Source organism: Phyllostomus hastatus, unplaced genomic scaffold, assembly GCF_019186645.2.
Source record: "Phyllostomus hastatus isolate PE091 unplaced genomic scaffold, TTU_PhHast_1.1 phas_contig_86, whole genome shotgun sequence".
Taxonomy (NCBI): domain Eukaryota; kingdom Metazoa; phylum Chordata; class Mammalia; order Chiroptera; family Phyllostomidae; genus Phyllostomus; species Phyllostomus hastatus.
Genome location: NW_025333977.1, coordinates 14,446,799 through 14,465,500, shown reverse-complemented (window position 1 = coordinate 14,465,500; position 18,702 = coordinate 14,446,799). Strand labels below are relative to the sequence as shown.

Genomic DNA, 18,702 nt, shown 5'->3' with positions numbered 1-18,702 from the left:
AACATCTGTTCCATAGCAATATTCTAAAGCACTTTGCATTCAACTAGGAAAGCAAAATTAGGCTATTTCCAATCAAACGTTTGGTCCTCAAACAAGGACAGCAACCGAATGGCCCAGGATGACACACTGTCTCCCACACCAAGCTGGTTTTCTTCCCTGTTCGTCTCCGTGGTCTCTTTCTTCCTTAGGGTGTCTAAGGCCTTTGTGCTTCTCTTGGGGTGTCCAGTACTCACCTGTAGGCGTCGAGCTAGATCACTCCCCATCACTGTCCCTGTTCCCTAAAATTAAAACACCTATAAAAATGGGGAAGCCCACACACGTTCCAGTGGGGCAGCTGTCTGTTGTTTTTATGTTAATTTCCTGATTAAGTCATTCTCGTGTGTGAGAAACACTCCATTTACCTTTAAAAATAATTTATAAGTCAAATGAATTTCTAAGATATATTTCTAAAAATATTCTAATGAATATTTTTAGGGGACCTCAGTGTTACTAAGTTACTCTGCTCCCCACCCTCTGTTCTGTGCAGGCCAGGACTCTGCATTTTTGCCCTGGTATCTTGCATCAAACGACCTCCTATCGACACCCTCACGTGGCGAGCCCTGTGGAGGGGCATCCAGCCCCTCAGGCGTTCAGGCCAACAATCGGACGATGTGCAACAGCGGGTGTGGAGTGCTGATGGGGCCCAGCGCTGCACTGTGTCATTTAATCCTCACAGCAGTGCTGGGGAACGGGTTTGTGGGTTTTTGAATTTCACAGGTAATAGTAGCAAAGAGGCTTTAGCCAACTCGGCCCCAAGACTAGTACTATTTCTCCAAAACTGCTCCCATCGATAGTGCATGTGATGCGTGCCAGGCCGATGCTAGTGCTTGGCATGACTTATTCCATTTAACCCTCCCGCTGATCTTTGGGGCAGGGTCTAGTATAATCTGACGTTCTTAGAATCGGAAATAGGGAGAAGTTAAAGCAACATGGCCCTGTTATAGAACTTAAATGTCACAGGCCTCGGTGTAGGGAGAAAAGTGGAAACCTGACCACGTGATGCAGGAGGAGTTACCGAAGCTGTGAAGACATTTCCTGGTCAGTCATGTTTTTGAAGCATATGTTGTGGTAGTTTTTAGAAACTAAAGTAAGCCCTGTGCTCCTCCGTATAAACCCTGTCCCTAGGGTGGACGATCTGCTTGCCTCTCCTTGTTCTGGGCACAGGCAAGGGACCAGTCACCACTCCACTGAGGAGGAGCAGCAACGCAACAGCCCCAGCCCCATCAAGCCATCAAGCTCTTCCCACAATCAAAGCTGCTGAGACCCCACACCCAACGCCTACAGGCAACAAACTCCTGTCTGCACATCAGTCGTGGGTCGTCCAAGCTTACGGAGGAATCGTCAGAGAAAAGGAGGTGTGTGATGGGACCTAGCTTCCAGGGATTTCTATCAAGTGGGCTGAGAGTCTGGAAAGTGAGTGAGTTTGCCACACAGAGAGGATGGGTGGGGGGCAGCCAAACACAGCCCCCTCGCAGTTCCCAGGGACAGGCATTGGGATCTGAGGGGAAGGGTCCCGCTGAGGAAAGGGGGGCCACTCTGAACAGTTTGTGTCTTAACGGCTTTTCATAGTAAGGAGGGGTATGATTATCAGAGTACTAAAATTGTGTGTTGTTCATTCTATGAGGTGAATCTTTTAAAATTCATACGGTTTGGAGAATTAAGAAGTTGGAATTTAATATTCGGGTCATTACAAACAAACCTCTTAACCAAAGCAAGGTCATTATCCACGTGGTTCAGGCAGAAGTCCTACATAATATAAAGCTAATGGAGACTTTTTCTTATTGTAATTTAGAAACAACTTCCCCCTGTGGGCCCAAAGGGTCATGAAAATTAGAATGATTTAACTAGAAGGCCTCTTAATGATGTTTTTCCCAGTCGGGGTGTATTATTATGTATTTTTCTAATGCACAGCATCTTATGGGGCTGTGGCTAACAGGGAAAAACATTTTTATGTATCTTAGGTTCAGATGTTGAACAAAAGTAAAGTAACTCAGTCGAGGACCTCAGTGTCAGAACAGCTCTCGTCTAATGGGGCTCCCTGTAAGCCTGAGACTAAAGCGCTTGGGAAGTGGGGAAGAATGCTGCAGCAATCTTTCCGAGGTGTTTTGCTGAAGTGCCATCAGAGCTTTCAGTTTTCCCGCGATGTGTGTTTTCACAAAGTTTTCCAGTAGAGAAAGAGGGGAATGACTTTAATTCAATCATTTTATTTTTAGAACAACAGAAGGTATCTCTCAACTCCATTTGAAAATAAATATTTTAATAAATATAACAAATAAATATAAGTTAGCTCACACGCCTTCATGAACACATTATATAAATAAATATTTTAAAATAAATTATGCTTGAGTGTTTCAACAAACACTTTGATATAGAAATAGCTTATAAGTTTTTGCTCTTCTATTACCAAAAAACACATTCAGTGTAGAAAATTCCCCTCCTTAGCAATTTGCTCATGAAAACTCTGAAATAACTTATCCCTAGTAAATGTGAGTACACACAATAAAATGAATCATTTAAATACAGTAGTCGCAGTTCGACTTTTGGGGGGTGACGGATGTAAACAGCATGAAAAAGACTAGCTTAAGTAGGACCAGGTCAAGCTGCCACCTCCCGCACATCCTGGAAATATTTCTTTGGTTCAAATTTTTATGAAAATGACTTTAAGGCTGGGAGAGACCTGAGCTTTTTAGGAAGAGTTCAGATAGCTTATCACCCTCTCAATTGTCACTGCACGGATTCGGAAAGCATGAAGGAGGATGCAGAGCTTGATTTTCGTCTTGTAAAAATCCAGTTCTCCAAGGGAGGGCTTGGGTGGCACCGTCTCACTGTTGGAATTCAGGGCCTAGGAGAACAAATCATGAGCATGACATTTATGGGATTCCAAAATTAGATATCCACCCATAAAAACCGGGGAAGCCAGCACATGTCTCAGAGCCTGCACCGCTCCTTGTTATTACATCTCCTAGACCAGCCAGGTCTCCTCCCAGCCAGATGGCCAGGCAGAGCCGGAGCGGAGGAATTCTCATTATCCAAGCATGTGGATCTTCAGTGAGCTCTGAAGAGACCCTTAAAGCTGTTTAGAAAAATCATCAGTAGAAGCTGCATTTTAGAAAGGAACAGTTCTGTTATGATGACATCTGCTGCAATTCCTAATTAATTCTTAAGTGTTACATTAGGAAGCTTAGTCCCTTTTAGAACAGGGAGGTGATGGATTACTATTGATCAAAACTCTCTATCAACAACAGACCTGTTTACTACAGAAACTCACGTGTGTCAGATAAACAAACCTGGCCACAGACCTCCCAGTTTCAGCCCTTTGCTTTGGTGACTCAGCGCAAGACCTTATATTTGCACAGTGATTGGTGATTCCACTTGTTTCTCTCAAAAAGCATAGAGGAAAGGTAGGGTGAGCAAAGCCCTCCCATCGCACAGGGGGAAACTGAGGCACAGAGGAGCCCATGGCTTGGGCACAGTTGTCTGATTACTGGTATAATCGATTCTGGTGCCCAAATTGCCTGACTCTGTCCTGAAAATGAAATCATCATCTACAATTCGGCAGGTGGCAACATTCTCAGATACTTGCATGACGTTCAGTGCTTTTTAGACAAGTAATTTGGCAAAAGAAAAGACAGAGAAAGAAAAAAATATTCCTTTTTAGACAATGATTTCTGACAACCGTATTTTTATCCTGTGCCCTGGTCACCAAAGCAATCACCCCGTTCTTTCTTATGTGAATATTTCCATGCTTTGTATTGACATTATGTGCTGTGATCGTTAAGAAATTACAAAGCGAGTTCTTGACTCTCCCCAGGTGACAGGTCATTCTTTTACTTCATTCACATTTTGGTTCAGAGTGGCTCACACCCAGGCCCTCGCCCTGCGTATTCACTCTAGCACTATTGGCAGGGGTGCACGCTGGCCCCGCACATGCACAGCATGGAGCCTTTAGAAGTGAGCAAGATGTGTTGTGGACCCCTTTGATGGGATAACTTAAATCTGACTCTGCCAAAACAAGCTGTATGACCTTGGACAGGTGGCTAACTCTCTAAGCTTCACTTTCCTCCTTGGCGCAGACCCCATCGGGGTGCTGTGGGGACCATGGAAGAAAACGAATGTATGAAAACATTTGCAGAGAGCCTGGTGCACACGACTTGGTCAACAAATGGGTGGCTGCTTTTCTTAATGTGACCTGCTCATGCATGACTGCTCTTTCTCTAGAGGACACGCTCAGAGCTGTAGCTCTTCAGGAGGGATGTCAGGCCTCTCCCCATCCGGGAAGGGCTGATGGTATACTTCTCATCAGGACCTCGGGCTGGCTGTCTCAGCGTGAAGAAGGTGCTCTCGCTGACAGGATGAAGGCCTCACCTGCATCAGCTCATCGATAGCTGCCAGCATGTTTTGATCCAGAGTGATCTGCCTCTTAGGATCCATCAAAAGCTTTGCACTGATGGCCTTGAACTCCACTTGGTACATCTTCAAGTCCTCATAGATACTACTGAGGCACAGGGTCTGGGTAATATGACAAATGAGGGAAAATCCATGGAGATGGTCGAGACATTTTCTCCCCCCTCCCTTCCCTCTTGCCCTCCCCCTCCCCCTGCACTTGAGGAAAGACTTTGGTGTCTCACCATCATAAAAGAGGCATTTCTGGAGGCCAGGCAGGTCCCATTCTAGAAGAGAAAAATGATCAGACATCAATGACATAAAATTCATAAAATGGACAGAAACCTTTCATTTTCTGACTTACTGTTGTGAAAGAGATCTCCCTGGAGACCAGGCAACTTTCATCCTAGAGAAAAAAAAAATCACACAGCAAAGATATTAATTCTTAATATAAAATTTTCTGACGTTTCTCCTCAAACATCTGTTTTTTATTGTGGTTAAAAAAATAATGAAATTTACCATCTTAACTATTTTTAAGTGTACAGTTCAGTGGTACACATACTGACATTGTGAAAAACCCCATCTGTTTTTATAGATGTTTTTTAAATCTAATTTTGAAGTGGGACCTGGTCAAGTTTCACGGTGGTAGGGACCAGAAACATGTGCATTTGAGTAGGAACGTGAGGTCCGGCACGCAGCTTTGCCTTGCATTCTGCACTTGGGCAGGAGCATCGGGGTCCATACCGTGGTTAATTCTTGGGGTAAGCAGGCCTCTACTGTGCTTGTTTTATCTTTTGTGATATCTTCGTGATCGATCTCTTCGGAAGTACAGGAGTAAAATTCTAGAGTTTGTACGGCCTGTAGAAAACATGAGGAGAAACCCAGTTTATACTGATAAAGTACCTGGCTCCCCATACCCGGAGGTGCCAGCAAAGCCAGAGCTGGCTGCCCTTGACCTCTATTCCTTTGACCTGTAGGAAATTCAGGCTCTTCAGAAGACAAAAGGGAACAGGTCCTTTACACTTTCTCTTTCTCTCTCCTTTCCCTTTGCTTTCAGGACCTGTTTCCCTGGATGACAAAGTTTTCCATTGTGTAAACACTATGAATCACTTTGCCCGGCTGTGCTAATCAGCATTTACACCATGCTGTGACACTTGCTTCCGGTGAAAACATTTTTTTCTTTTGTCAAAGTGCCTGTGCTTCATGAATATCTTTTTCAATTATAATTTTTAAAGGTGAACCATTAAGGTCACAACTTGATGGCTATAACAAACACGCAGTCCTGAAGACAAGTCGAGATTTAATTTGTGGTGCACAAATTATCATCTGACAAACACCTTGGAAAACATCTTATGAAATTTATCATAAGGAGTTGGTGGCTTTCGGATTGAAGATCGAGATCATTTTCTTGCTCAGCAGGCCTGATGTGGGTCAGGCACTGAACTAGGTACTAAGGAACACGACAAAGAGGAAGACTACATGTTCTGTCCCCCAGGATTCCAAGTTCATGTGCAGAGACAGGCAGTTGTCTGAATGACTAGGAGACATGTCAGCAGGTGAGAAATCTGAGGAGGGTATGAAGGTCCTGAGGAGAAGGCGGAAAGGGAAGGAGAGGCATCTGCGGCAGGAGGATCAGAATGTTGGCCGGCAGAGGAGGGAGACTTTCAGGCAGAGGCAACTGTGTGAGCCGTGAGTCAAGGCCTGAGAGAGCAGAACGTGTTTGGAAACAGGTAGTAAAATCCCTGTCTGTGCTGGGCAGAATAATGCCCCCGATACACACCGCCAAATAGACCCGCTTCATAATGCCTGTATCTGGGGATATGTCATGTTACATGGAAAAAGGGGAATTAAGGTTGCAGGTGAAATTAAGGTTGTTAATCAGCTGACCTCAAAATACAGAGGTTGGGGAGGGCTGAGGGGGGTGGGCTGGGATAGAAATAAAAGGCAGAAAACTGTACTTAAGCAACAATTAAAATAAAATAAAATAAAATAAAATAAAATAAAATAAAACACAGAGGTTATCTTGGATTATCTGGGTGGGCCCAATGTCATCACTGGGTCCTTTCTGAGAGAGAGAAGGAGGCAGAAGAGTCAGGGTCAGAGTGATGCATCCTGAGAGAGACTCAGCTGGCCGTTGCTGGCTTTGAAGATGGAAGGGGGCCACACACCAACAGATGTGGTAGCCTCTAGGCCCGGGAACAGGCAAGCAGTCAGAATCCGCCCTAGTCTCCCGAAAGGGGTACAGCTCTACTGACACCTTGATTTTTACCCAGTGGGACCTATTTTAGACATCTGGCCTCCAGGGCTATAAGATAATAAGTATGTGTTGTTCGAAGCCACTAAGTTGTGGGTAACTGATAGAAACGGCAGTGACAGAAAAGGAATGCACAGTTCTGGAGGTGTTCGAGCAGACCTGGGCAGCCGCTGGACTGAGCAGGTTGGAAAAAGTTAGGTATGGAAGCGTGGGCCCACTGTCACAGTTCTCCAGATTTTTGCAAGAGAAGTTGGAAATTTGGATTCTTTTATGAAAGGTCCACTTTTGCAATGGCATCAAACTAGAAGGTCAACATAAAATACAAAAGACACAGGTTAAACTCTACAGATCTGGGTCCTGGATACGGCTCCTGAATGGCATGCATTTGCCATCTGTTTTCTGCAGCAGCCAGCTATTTGTTTTGGCAAATTTGCCACAGGAACGACCTAAAAACCAGCAGGTTGAGTCCTGCAGTCTCTTGCCCTTAAGTGCTACATCTGGGAGTAAAGGAGTCAGTCAGCTTTCTCACATAGAGCCTCTATTTAAATAGTAGTGCCTACATTTTATCCACACTGAACCTTGCTTCAGGAATCAAAGCACAGATCTCTGCAGCCTTCCTTTGGGGAGCCGCCCTTTTAATTAAGATGGATCAAACTGTAAGGAGCAATAGGCAGCACATGATGGAAGATAAAGGGGAAAAAAACCAGTTCTTTCAGAAGGCCTTGTAGCGTTGAGTTTATTTTAAGATACTCACAAAACAACAAGCTAAAAATATTCAAGAAAGATTTACTACACATCTTTGAAAACATCAGTCTTTGGCCCTTGCAGCAAAAGCATTAGCTACTGGAGCACTTTGAAAGGGAAAAAATTTTGTTTGCATTAAAATATGAAGCCTAAAACATGAAGGAAGCTCTAAACAGAACTGGGTAACTCTGTCCCTGGAAAGTGAAGGCTGGACATGCACTGTCACAGGCTTTCTGAATGCGCTGCTCTGACCGTGGCCTGGGTCGCCAGGCTGGAAGCTGGTGAGCAGCACCAAGGGCAAGTCTAATTCGTCTCTGTAGTCCCCGGAGCACAGAGGCTGGGATGGTTTCCTGGATTGATAAGTGTGTCAGAGAAACCGAGTGGGCCCGACACAGTTCCATCTCTGTTGGCAGGCTACAGAGAACAAGGTAAATGCCCACTTTCCTCTGTGTAGACACAGCCCAAAGGAATGCCAGTATAATTTATTATCACTTGTGCTTTCTCTGGAGACAATTTCATTGAGTCTCTTTAGCTAATAGCTGGGCCATTTGTAAAGTTCCCTGTTCCTCTCTTGACAGCTCCTGATAAACTTCCACAATTTCCCAGAAGTCCCTTCAGGTGACCAGGGGCTCGGAGAAGCCCCTTCCCTAGAGAGGCTGCAAAGTGGGAACGAGGACACTGACAAGCTCACCTTGTGAAGAGTGTCGCTGACCGCCCTCAGCAGGTTCTGGGCGTGGCGGAGGCACTGGGACGGTTCTGGGCCTGCCGGGGCTGGGCCTGCCGTGGCGGTGGGGAGGTTCCTGGCCAGGCTGAGGTGGTGTAGGAGGAGGACCAGGGTGGCCACAAGGAGGAGGCCTGGAAGGGGATGGCTGAGGTTGTCCATCTGATTTGGCTGGCCTCTGCCTTCCATCTGCTCTGGTTATCTCCACCCATCTACCTCCTCTGGGCTCAACCTCCCTCCACCCTTTCAGAATCTTCATTAAACACCCCAGAAAGATAATCAGCTTCTTGGAAGGCAGGGCTCTATTCTATGGGCAGAAACCAACTCCCAGCAAGGAACCCCTAATGAGCTCTGACAAAGCTGCTGGACTCAAAACGCAGCCGGAAAAAGTCTCCACTTCACCAGTGGGAGACTGAGACCAGGTGGTGAAGCGACTGTCCCAGACTCAGGACCCCGTGTTTTGGAAAGACGGGGGTGGGGGGGGGGGTTGACTACGCCTCATTTGGAAGTCAGCTGGGATCCGGCCTTAACTTAGAGCTGTAGCTGTGGGACCCTGAGCCAGAAACCACTCCGTGGGGCCTCAGTTTCTCACTTGTGAAGTGGTCATAATAAAACTACTTAGCGCAAGAGAATGGTTCAAGGACAAGAGACAATGTCCTTTGTAGAGCACGGACAGAGAGCAATTGCCGTATTTTGCTGTGTATCACGCGCACCCAAGGTTTTGCAGGTGCGCATGATACACGGGCATTCCTAGCCCCAAACAACATTCCTTATTATACCCATGGTATGTAATCATTATACCCCTGTATAACGCGCATCCTTATTTTTCCCTCAAAAATTTGGGCAAAAAGGTGGGCCTTATAACAAGACAAAATACTAAGTTTCCCGCCCCCCTCCCTTCTTTCTCCTTTACTAGAAACTGCTGATTGTTTTCAGCCTCCTCTTAGCTATACCCAGTTTCTGCCTTCTCTTCTCGGGCTGCCGCCGCTTCCCACCCGAGTCCCGAGCCCCGAGCCCCGAGCCCCGAGCCCCGAGCCCCGAGCCCCGAGCCGGGGCCGCCGGTTACTCACTGCGCGGTGGACGCATGCTGAGCGGGCACTGCGTGGACACGGAGCTAGCAGCTGGACGCGGACTGCCGGCCGCAGCAGGTGAGGGCGGTGGTTGGAAAGTGGACCCAGGGGGTCACATTTTTATAATTGCCCGGAGGCGCGGCAGGACTTTCCCCGGACTCTGGTCTGTTGCTTTCTTTCTCTCTCTTGTCTCTCTCTACATCAGCTTCTCGGTGACACGTGGAGTGCGGGCTGCGGGGCTTGCTGCGCTTTCGGCTTAACTCCCCCGGTGCCATTCGGGACGGCCCCGCCGCCTCCAGCCTGGCCCAAAGCGAAAGCGAAATTCGCCCAGAATCGCCGCACGAAGCCCCCGGGCACGCCCGACCCGTGTCTGCCCCCTCCTCAGCCCCCGCCTCACAGGCGCCCGGCTCCCAACCTCCACTTCCTAGCCCTCCCCCGCCTCCCCGCAGCGCCCCCTGCTGACCGGGCCCCTAGTGGTGCCGCCCACTTTCCCTCTAGCATATCCAGGATGTGCCCGGATCGGTGACCTCCCTAATTCTGGATGGGGGTGGGCAATTTATTTATTCGTTAGTTCGTTAGTTCGTCCATCCATCCGTCCATCGGTCCGCCCATCCATCCATGCCATCCATCCCTTCGTCCGTCCATTCACATGGTCTGCAATGTGCCAAGTCGGTATTGTGCAAGGTGCGTGACACCCAGTGGTGAATAAGGCCCCTTTGGGGCACTCCCGCACCAGATCTGACTCCATGAGTTTTGCTCAAGAGTACTACCTTAAACATGCAAAGGGATGAAACCAGACTGACTCTGTAGTAGCTACTGTGTCTGAGAGTCCAGTTTCTTACAGATCGCAGGAGAGAATAGTGACAATTTAGTGGGATGGGTGCTCAGGGTCCTGGGAGGAGAAGCCCGGAGAGGGGTCACCTCAGCAGGAACAGTAGGGATCAAGAAGGAGCAAAGGCTTCTGGGAGCAGAGGCCCTCGACCTGAGCATTGAAGGATGCTTAGGCATGAGACCGCTTCTAGTAAGATGGGATGCAGGTCCTAGGTAGGGAGAGCGGGGGTCAGCAGCATTGTCAGGGAGGGTAGAGACAAGTGGCTCTCTGGGGGTCCTGCTGTCAGGGTGTGAGTTGGGCAGGATGATGGGGCTGTGCAGTGAGGGTAGTGGATGCTGTGCTAAGGAGTGTGCCTTCTGCTGAGGGTGGTGGGGAGCCTTCTAGAGTTTCAGGCAAGAGATATGGTTTCATTGACATGATGCCAAGAGTTCTTCAGCAGTAGTATGTGGGATGGATCCCAAGGGTCAGGAGTGGAGCAGAGGGAGCAGATGGAGGGTGTGGCCAAAGCCTGGTTCAGGTGGAGATGAAAGGGTGAGCAGGAGGGATTCTCAGGACAGGGAGGTGCCAAGGCTTGGTAACTCCTCAGGTGTGAGAGCCAGACAGGCCCTGAGAAGAGGTGAATGGAGTTTGCTCCAGTTCCTACACAGGGGTTACTGTAACAGGGGAGTGAGTTCAGAGGAGACAGTGAGAAGTTCCATTTTGGATGTGCTGGGTTTGAGGTTCCTGTGGGACTTTTCAGTTCATTCATTTCTACCACAACTATTAGTCACCCTGGGTGTCTATGAAAGGGAGGGGTGCATTTGGTCACCCACTCAAAGCTTCTGAAGGGTCATACTGCACTGAGGCCCCAGAACCTCACTATGGAGCCACCTGTGTCCACCTTTGTGCAGACTCACCAATCTTGTGTAGAGAGAAGCCTTCTGGAATACAGGAGAGAAGAGAGGATGCTTCCTCTTCCTTTCCTCGGGGTCCCCACTGACGTCAGCCCTGTGATGCCACCATGAACACTTGGCTGGGCCATCCTCTCCCTAAGATGGGGTGATGAAGCCAATTAGGAGGAGGCTGTACCAACCCCTGGTCTGATTCCAGCTCTCTTAGTTGGCATCAGCCCCCCTAGACAGCTCATTTGCTCAAAGATGACGAGGCACCCACCTTTGGGACTGTTAGATGTGTGTAAATGAGAGCAACAGTTGATCACTAAGGCTCCTTCCAATGCTACTGTCTCTGCATTCCCCCATGGGGACAGAGACCAATGGGTTGTCAGAAACAATTGTGTCTAGCAGATTGCGTGAAGCAAATGACAGGTGCAGAGCTGTGTTGTTGCCATAGGGGTGTATAGGATGGAGTTAAATGTACTTAAAGTCAGAATGAAGTCACGTTTATCACAACTGAGCTTTTATCCTCTTGGAAGATGGTCTCCTGTGGACAAGTAATTTCCGTGGCATAAATAAGCGTAGGCCTCTGCTCAGAACGTATTTGCAGCCTCCCTACACAGTTTCTAACCTATGCTTCTGGGAAACCGTTCTCTGATGTGCTGTACATGCTGTAGACAAGATAAAATGAGAAACTTCCTCTGGGATAACATTACTTTCCTACAAGAGGCATTGACCCATGATCACTACTATGTAGCGCCTGGCATTGTACTAGAAGTCTTGGCCAATGCTGTAAGGAAAGAAAAAGAAATGAGAGGTTTATAAATTGGAAAAGGCAAAATTGTCATTATTTGCTATTGATGTACAGAAAAGCAACAGAAACCACAGAGCAGATAGTAGAACTAATAAAAGAATTCAGCAACTTCACTGGATACAAATATCAACTTATAAAAATCAGCCAATTTCTCTACACCTGCAACAACCAATTAGAAAAATAATATAATAAAGTATACTATAATGCTATAATAGTATAGTATACAGTATAACAAGCAATAGTAAAAATAGCATACCAGGTAATAAATAAGTAAATAATAAAAAGATGATACTATTCACAGTAGCAGCCAAGCTATATAACTGCCTGTTATATAGAGTAACTAAGTAACTGCCTGTAGCTAGAGAGGTGGTACAGTGGCTGAGTCTGGACTGTACATTATTTGAATCCAGGCTCTGTTGTGTTGTTACTGTGTGTTCTCAGACAAGTTGCTTATCTCTCTGGGTTCAGTTTCCTCATCTGGGAAATAATGGTAATAAAAGAAACCATATTTTGGGATGTTGCGTTTATTACATGAGTTAGTGTAAGTATAGAATAGTCTTTGGAGAAAAAATTTAAAAGCCTAATCAAGGACAGAGAGTGATTTAATTGAAATGGAAATGCATTCCATACCCTTGGGTGAAAGATTTTAATATATAAACAGCTCAATATATAGTCTCCTTTAGGTAATTTACATGTTCAAGGTAATCCCAATACAAATTACAAATACATTTTCTGGGGAACTTAATAATAAACCTACTCTAAAATATATAAGAATAAAAGCCTATGGATATCTAAACTAAATTAAAGGAATCATAAATATGTGTAAGTATCAGTTTCAGGTACAAAGACATGGTTCAAAGCAATAATAATACAATTAGTGTTTGACAAAAGAACAGCCAACTGATTTATTGAAACAAAACAGAGACACTAGAACAGACTCATAGGCATGGGTATTTAGGAAGAGATACAGATGGCATCCATATGAACGAGGGGAGCGTGGGTTATATAGTGGAAAGTGCTCACCGTGTGGTGAAAAGTAAGACTGGACTTCAACCTAAACAAAATGCAGAGGTGAGGCTGTTTGAAAGTGGTATAAAGACTAAATGTGAAAAATAAAATTATTACAATAGTAGAAGAAAATATAGGAGACTATTTTGTCACTCGAGAGTGGGAAAGATTTTTAAAAAACAATCAAAGCCCCAACCCATAAAGCAAAATACTGATAAATTTGAGTTCATAAAAATTAAGAATTTCTGTAGTATGATTTCCTGTTAACCATGGACAGAGTTAACAGACAGCTGACAGATGAGGAGAAAATATTTTGCAATGTCTAAAACCAATAGGGAAGTATACAAGGAACTCCTGTAAGTCAGAAAGAAAGAGACAGAAATCCCAGTGAAAATGGGCAAAGCTTGTGAATAGACAGTTTTCAGAGAGGAAACTCCAAAGGCTAACCAGCATCACGAGATGCTCAGATATATTATAATAGGAAAATGCAAATGAAAACAAGAATGAGATATCATTTTATGACTATCGGATGGCAAAAGTGAGCACATGGATGCCGACAAGGGTGGGCAGAAATGCAGGATTCCACAATCCTTCATCTAATGCAAGTAGACGGCAGCAACTGTGTTGGCAGGCACTCTGGCATGGCTGGGTCATATTAAGTATATGCACATCTGAGGACCCAGTGGTCTACCTTGGGTAGACACCCCAAAGACATTCTTATACAGACCCCCGGGGAGACATGTGGGAGGATGTTCATTAAGTCATTGTTTGTAGTGGTGGGGAGCTGGATGCAGTGTAGTTGCCCAACACTGTGGGAGTGAGTGGGTGAAATGTATGACTTTCTGTTAGCCATGGACAAAGTTCACAGACAGCTGGCAGAGTAGGAAAGACGTTTTGTAATGTCTAAAACCATTTCATGGAGTATTCTGCAGCAGTTATAAGTAACGGCCTGGATGCATTGTACCTGCAGCAACATGGATAGATCTTAAAAACATGATACTGGATACAAACATTCTGTCTCCAAATACAGAATAGTCATATTCTGACTCCACTGTCAGTTTTTCTATTGTGTAGGTGTCACTGAATTTGAGCCCAGATCAGCTGATGCTTTCATGCCATCTGACAGTCTGGGCCAGTACCGCTCTAGTCCTGAAAGGCGGCCTGTCAGGGTGAGAAGCAGAACTTTAGGTCCCTTGTTGCAGACCAGCCCCAAGCGTGATGTGCTGATGAAGTGGATGGAGCAATTTCTTCTTTGGTGATGAAATGTTTCAGCAGCAGGGAAAAAAAACAGTGAGCTGAGCCAGAAAGACTGTGGCAGAGTAACTTTGGATCTACGATCAAAAGACCTAAGTTATAGCCCTTTTCTGCTACTTGGAAGTTGTATGAGCTTGGACAACTGCTGCCTTTCCTAATTTTCATGTCTGCAAAGTGGAGGTGGCAGTCCCTGGTTGCCAAGAGACGTTGCTATACAATGAGAGGGTAGTTATTATTTTGGGGTTAAGACACACACACACACACACACACACACACACACACCAGCTTCTTCCACAACTGCCTCTTTGCACTCTTTGAAATGTTAAGTGGCAATTTCCCACCAAGGGGGAAGATGAGTCCTAAATAGTCACAACATAGTTTCTAGGCAACATCCATCCATATGTTATCAGTACTGTCTTGAAGTACCTCAAAGATACCAACAATTGGCTTCAAGAAAAAATTCCAGAAAGGGGGCCATTATTGCTTATTGATGCTCCAGTGTAAAAATTTCATTAGTATTGTTTCAAACTCTTCTGCATCTTGAGACAGTTTAACAAATTCTCTGAATATGGTACAGCTCCTGTGCATTCAGCCTCGTGAATGATAAGATTGCCTGATTACCTAGGCATTGTAAAGAAAAGACCGATACATTTAGCTATATAAAAATCAAACATTTCTGCAAAGAAAAGATACCACAGATAACATATAAAGACATATGATAATCTAGAAAAAGCAGTTGCAATGACATATGACAGACCAAGGGTTAATGTCCTTAGTATGTTAGTATGAGCATCAGCAAGCAAAAGGCCAATAATCCAGTGTAAGAATGGGCTAGGGGTGTGAATAGACAGTTCAAAGAAAGAGAAACACAGATTACTTACAAACATGTGAAAAATACTCAGCTGCACTCAAGATGAAAGAAATGCAAATTAAAACCAGTAGATATGATTTTTAACCTATAATTTACAAAACTAAATCGTCTGATGGTTTATAGATCAGTGGGAGGAGGTGTGGAGACAGGTGGCCGTGTTCTGCTGGAGGGAATGTCATCTCGGGCCGTCTATTTGGAGCGTTGGTTGGCGATTGCTGTCAAGACAAAAAATGCACATAAACTCTTTCCGAACAATTCCACTCTTAGGAATTTATCCTATTAACTATTTGCACATACACATAGAGACTGTTTTTCATTAAAAGTATTATTTTTAACAGCCAAGTACTTGGAACACTCTTAATGTCTGTTAATAAGGGATTAGCTAAATAAAACATGATTGATCTTTTCAATGGATTAATATACCTATTAAAACATTTAGTTAGATTTATATGTGTGATAGGAACAGTCTTCATTATGCGGAAAACATACTTCCATTTGTGCAGAGAAAAGGTGTATACACATGTGTACATGTATGTGCACATACATGTGGGTGTGGTACAGAGAGCTACACTCATAAGAGCATAGAAAATCAATGAGTATTTCCTCTGGACAATGAAATTGGATCTTTGAAATGGGAGGAAACCCTGCTTTTTATTGAATACCCCCCTCTGTATTATTTATATTATTTAACATGCAAGTATATTAGAGTTTTATTTATCTTTGTTTTACTTTGAAGAACGCCTAATAGCCAGTGACAGTGAACTGCTAAGATAGCTGCTGGGCCCATTCTGGCAGTTTTTGAAAAAGAATTCCCTGTAAATTGCAGCATTCCCCCTGGATTTATAGCACAGACATTGAATCCGTGAGCTGAGGCAGAGCTTTTTGCATCTGACCCCGTCCATCCATCCACCCAATGCATCCATCCATCTTCTCACTGTATTTTGAAGAATATTCTACATGCGTGCTATGCACATTTACATCATTCCTTTTAATTATTATGTGCACTAACATTATTCCACTGGCTTTGCAGTCCTGGGTTAAAATCCAGCCCCATCAATTTCTAACCGTGCAGTCTTGGGCAATTTCCTTAACTTCTCTGAACTCCTGTAAAACAGAGAGAAACACACCGACCCGGTGGGCGGTCGGGACGCTGTACTGGGATGTCGGATACACGGTGAGACGAGCCCTGCAGCTCGGCAGCATCACCCCTAGCAGGGTGCTAGTTCCCTTTCCTGACACGGGTTTCCGAACGGTGGCTGACGAGGTCTTCAGTGACCCCTCAAAGGCCCATCACTTGTCTGACTCTTCTGTGAGTAGGAGGGTCGGGGTCAGCATTACGATGCTTGCGGCCCCTAATGTGGAAGGGAACAATGCTCCTAGGCAGCTTCACCTCTTTCAGCTTCTTAAGCAGCAATGAACATTTCTCACCAGATGAGACCTGGAACTAGCTTTTTAAAGCCCCCCAGTAGCCATTTTTATATGGTCATTATTCATTTATGGTGAGTTTCCAGTGTTTTTCATTCCTCCACATGTATGTGTTCTTCTAATGGAAATAATGTTCCTTCTGCCTGAAGAACCCCATTTCGTCCTTTTTAAAAGTGTTGGTTCGCTGGCAGCAGCTTCTGTCACCTTCTGTTCATCTTACCTGTCTTTATTTGGGGTTAATTTTTAAAATATATTTCTGCTTAGAGTTATTCCTTTTGAGACCTTACAGATATCATTTCAATGTCTTTTGATTTGTATTTTTTTCTGTTTAGAAGTTGTTGTCTTTTTGTTGTTTTTTTATTGTTGCTCCTTTGAAGGTAATTTGTTTAGGAAGATAGACTGGCTGTTTAGAGCATTTGCTTTTGCTTCTACCCATCCCTTCCCCCCCTCCCCCCCACCCACCACCCCTGAAATTTGGTTATGACATTCCTAGGCATGTTTTTCTTTGTATTTATTGTCAAGTATAAGCACTTCTTGAATCCATAGCTTGATCCATTTAAATTAGTTTTGGAAGATTCTGTCATTACCTCTTCAAATATTGTTCTTATTGTTCCCAACTCAACCTCCCTCTGAAATTCTTGCTTATACATATGTTAGACCTTTCCCAATATCTCACGTGGTTTTTATGCTACTTTATGTGTTTTCTACCTTTTTTGGGGGTGGCGGTGCTTCCATTTGGATATTTTCTGGCAAATGGTGTCCAGCCTATTACTGCTTTTGTTGCCTGTCTAAAACTCTTGTGAAATTCATTTATTGGACTTTTAATTTCAGTTATTATATTTTGTGGTTTTAGGATTTCTACTTAAAAATCTTGCCATCATCCTGTCATCTAATTTCTTGAACATGTTAGTTACAGTTATTTTACATTCTGTGTCTGATGATTCCAGGGTCTAGATCAGCTGTGTGTCTGTTTCTATTACATATTTTCTCTGTTGTCCCTGTCTCTTTGCCTGGTAATTTTTGACCAAGTGCCAGATATTGTGTCTGAAAAGCTGTAGAGCCTCTCAGTGATGTTAACTCTGGCAGGCAGGCAGATTACAAGCAGAATACCTTAAAGTGATCAGGGAGTATGTTGATTTGAGGTTGGGTTTCAATCCTTCTGAAGGCGGGTCTATATTTGTTTTGTTTACCCTCATTCCGAGAATGTTGTCCCATGAATTCCACTGGAAAGCAGGAGGTGTTTACCAAGGCCACTGTGCTCTGGTGGGCTCTGAAGTTCATGTTTATTTATCTAGCACTGTGGTGCTGTCATTCACCTTGTTTAATTTCTCAGTCTCTTAGCCTCCACATTTTGTTCTGCTTTTCTCTTAGCCTGTTCCACTTACTATTTATCAAATATGTGGTGGTAAAAAGCAGCTCATTCTGTTTGAAGCACTTCTCTGTACTTTCCTTCACTCCAACATCTTGGGTCCCAAGTCCTGGTTGCTTTGGTGGCCCTGAGTGTCAGCACTTGTTGCTCCCCTGAGTCTGCCAAAGCCTCCGCTCTCCTTCTCTGCTGTTTAACAGCCCCTCTCTGCTCAGCTTACCAGTTCGATATTCATTAATCTCATGAGTCGGCAAATGACTCAGTGGGGAGTGTGGGCCGGCAGACTCACCTCAGTGAGTGTCCCTCCTTTCAGGGGTCTTGACCTTTCAGTCCTGACCACCTTGGTAGCCCTTCCATGTTTTCAGATATTATAATCTGAATTTTATTTGGCTCTTCTAATTATTCTCAAGGGAGGATTTTCCTTCTATAAGCTATGCTGTCATGGCTGGAAGGAGAAACCAAGGAGCCATTTTAGAAATAGGGTCTGCTCAGAGTTCCAAAGTTGAAACTCAACTTTAGGGTGATTATGACGACTGATGGTGTCTTCTCCCTTTTAAGATAATATACTGTCCTTGGTGCTAGAAGAGCTGAGCTGGCCATGGAATAATCATAATAACCTACAAGGCAGGTATCACTCTTATCACCCTCATTTGTACAGATGAAGAAATGAGGAACAGGGCATCTGAGTCAGTCACTGAAAATCACACAGCTGGTAAGTAGCAGTGCTGAGGTTTGAATCCAGGTGGTCTGACTCTTAGGGCCACTCTCAACAGAAGGGTAGACCTTCACCCAAGTTATTATTGAGGAAGTAACATCATAAGCAATCAGAGAGACACAAAGAGGCCTTCACATCACCAGTATCCTTCAGAAACGTGGGGACCCCTTCTTCCCCATCTGTGTCCCTCACAGGCCTTGCTTGCACAGAGCTGGCCACAGGCCGAGTCACAACACAAACACTTTGGTTTCTGGACTACAGCTGAGGTCTGAAGTGATATTTGATTGTTTGTCCCTGCTGCGTTTCTTGTGTTACTGAAGGAACTCAGTAATAC

General features: G+C 44.8%; 1 protein-coding gene across 1 annotated transcript; it reads right to left on the bottom strand.

Annotated features, from left to right (window-relative positions):
• Positions 1-2,264: 2,264 nt before the first annotated feature.
• Positions 2,265-9,598, bottom strand: IL12A (interleukin 12A). The gene is made up of 7 exons (XM_045851606.1): positions 9,212-9,598; positions 8,112-8,275; positions 5,167-5,280; positions 4,787-4,828; positions 4,668-4,709; positions 4,405-4,548; positions 2,265-2,881 (listed from the first exon to the last, which is right to left on the bottom strand). Exons 1-7 carry the CDS (start codon positions 9,225-9,227, stop codon positions 2,726-2,728), a joined length of 678 nt encoding a protein of 225 aa, XP_045707562.1. The 5' UTR covers positions 9,228-9,598; the 3' UTR covers positions 2,265-2,725.
• Between the last annotated feature and the right edge of the window lie 9,104 nt (positions 9,599-18,702).

What these genes read in the sequence shown, in the direction of transcription:
- IL12A (XM_045851606.1), bottom strand. An exon ending in TCAGCGACACTCTTCACAAG is followed by an intron (nt 5,281 to 8,111) that starts GTGAGCTTGTCA and finishes TGTTTTCTACAG; the next exon opens with GCCGTACAAACTCTAGAATT. An exon ending in TACCCCAAGAATTAACCACG is followed by an intron (nt 4,829 to 5,166) that starts GTATGGACCCCG and finishes TTTTTTCTCTAG; the next exon opens with GATGAAAGTTGCCTGGTCTC.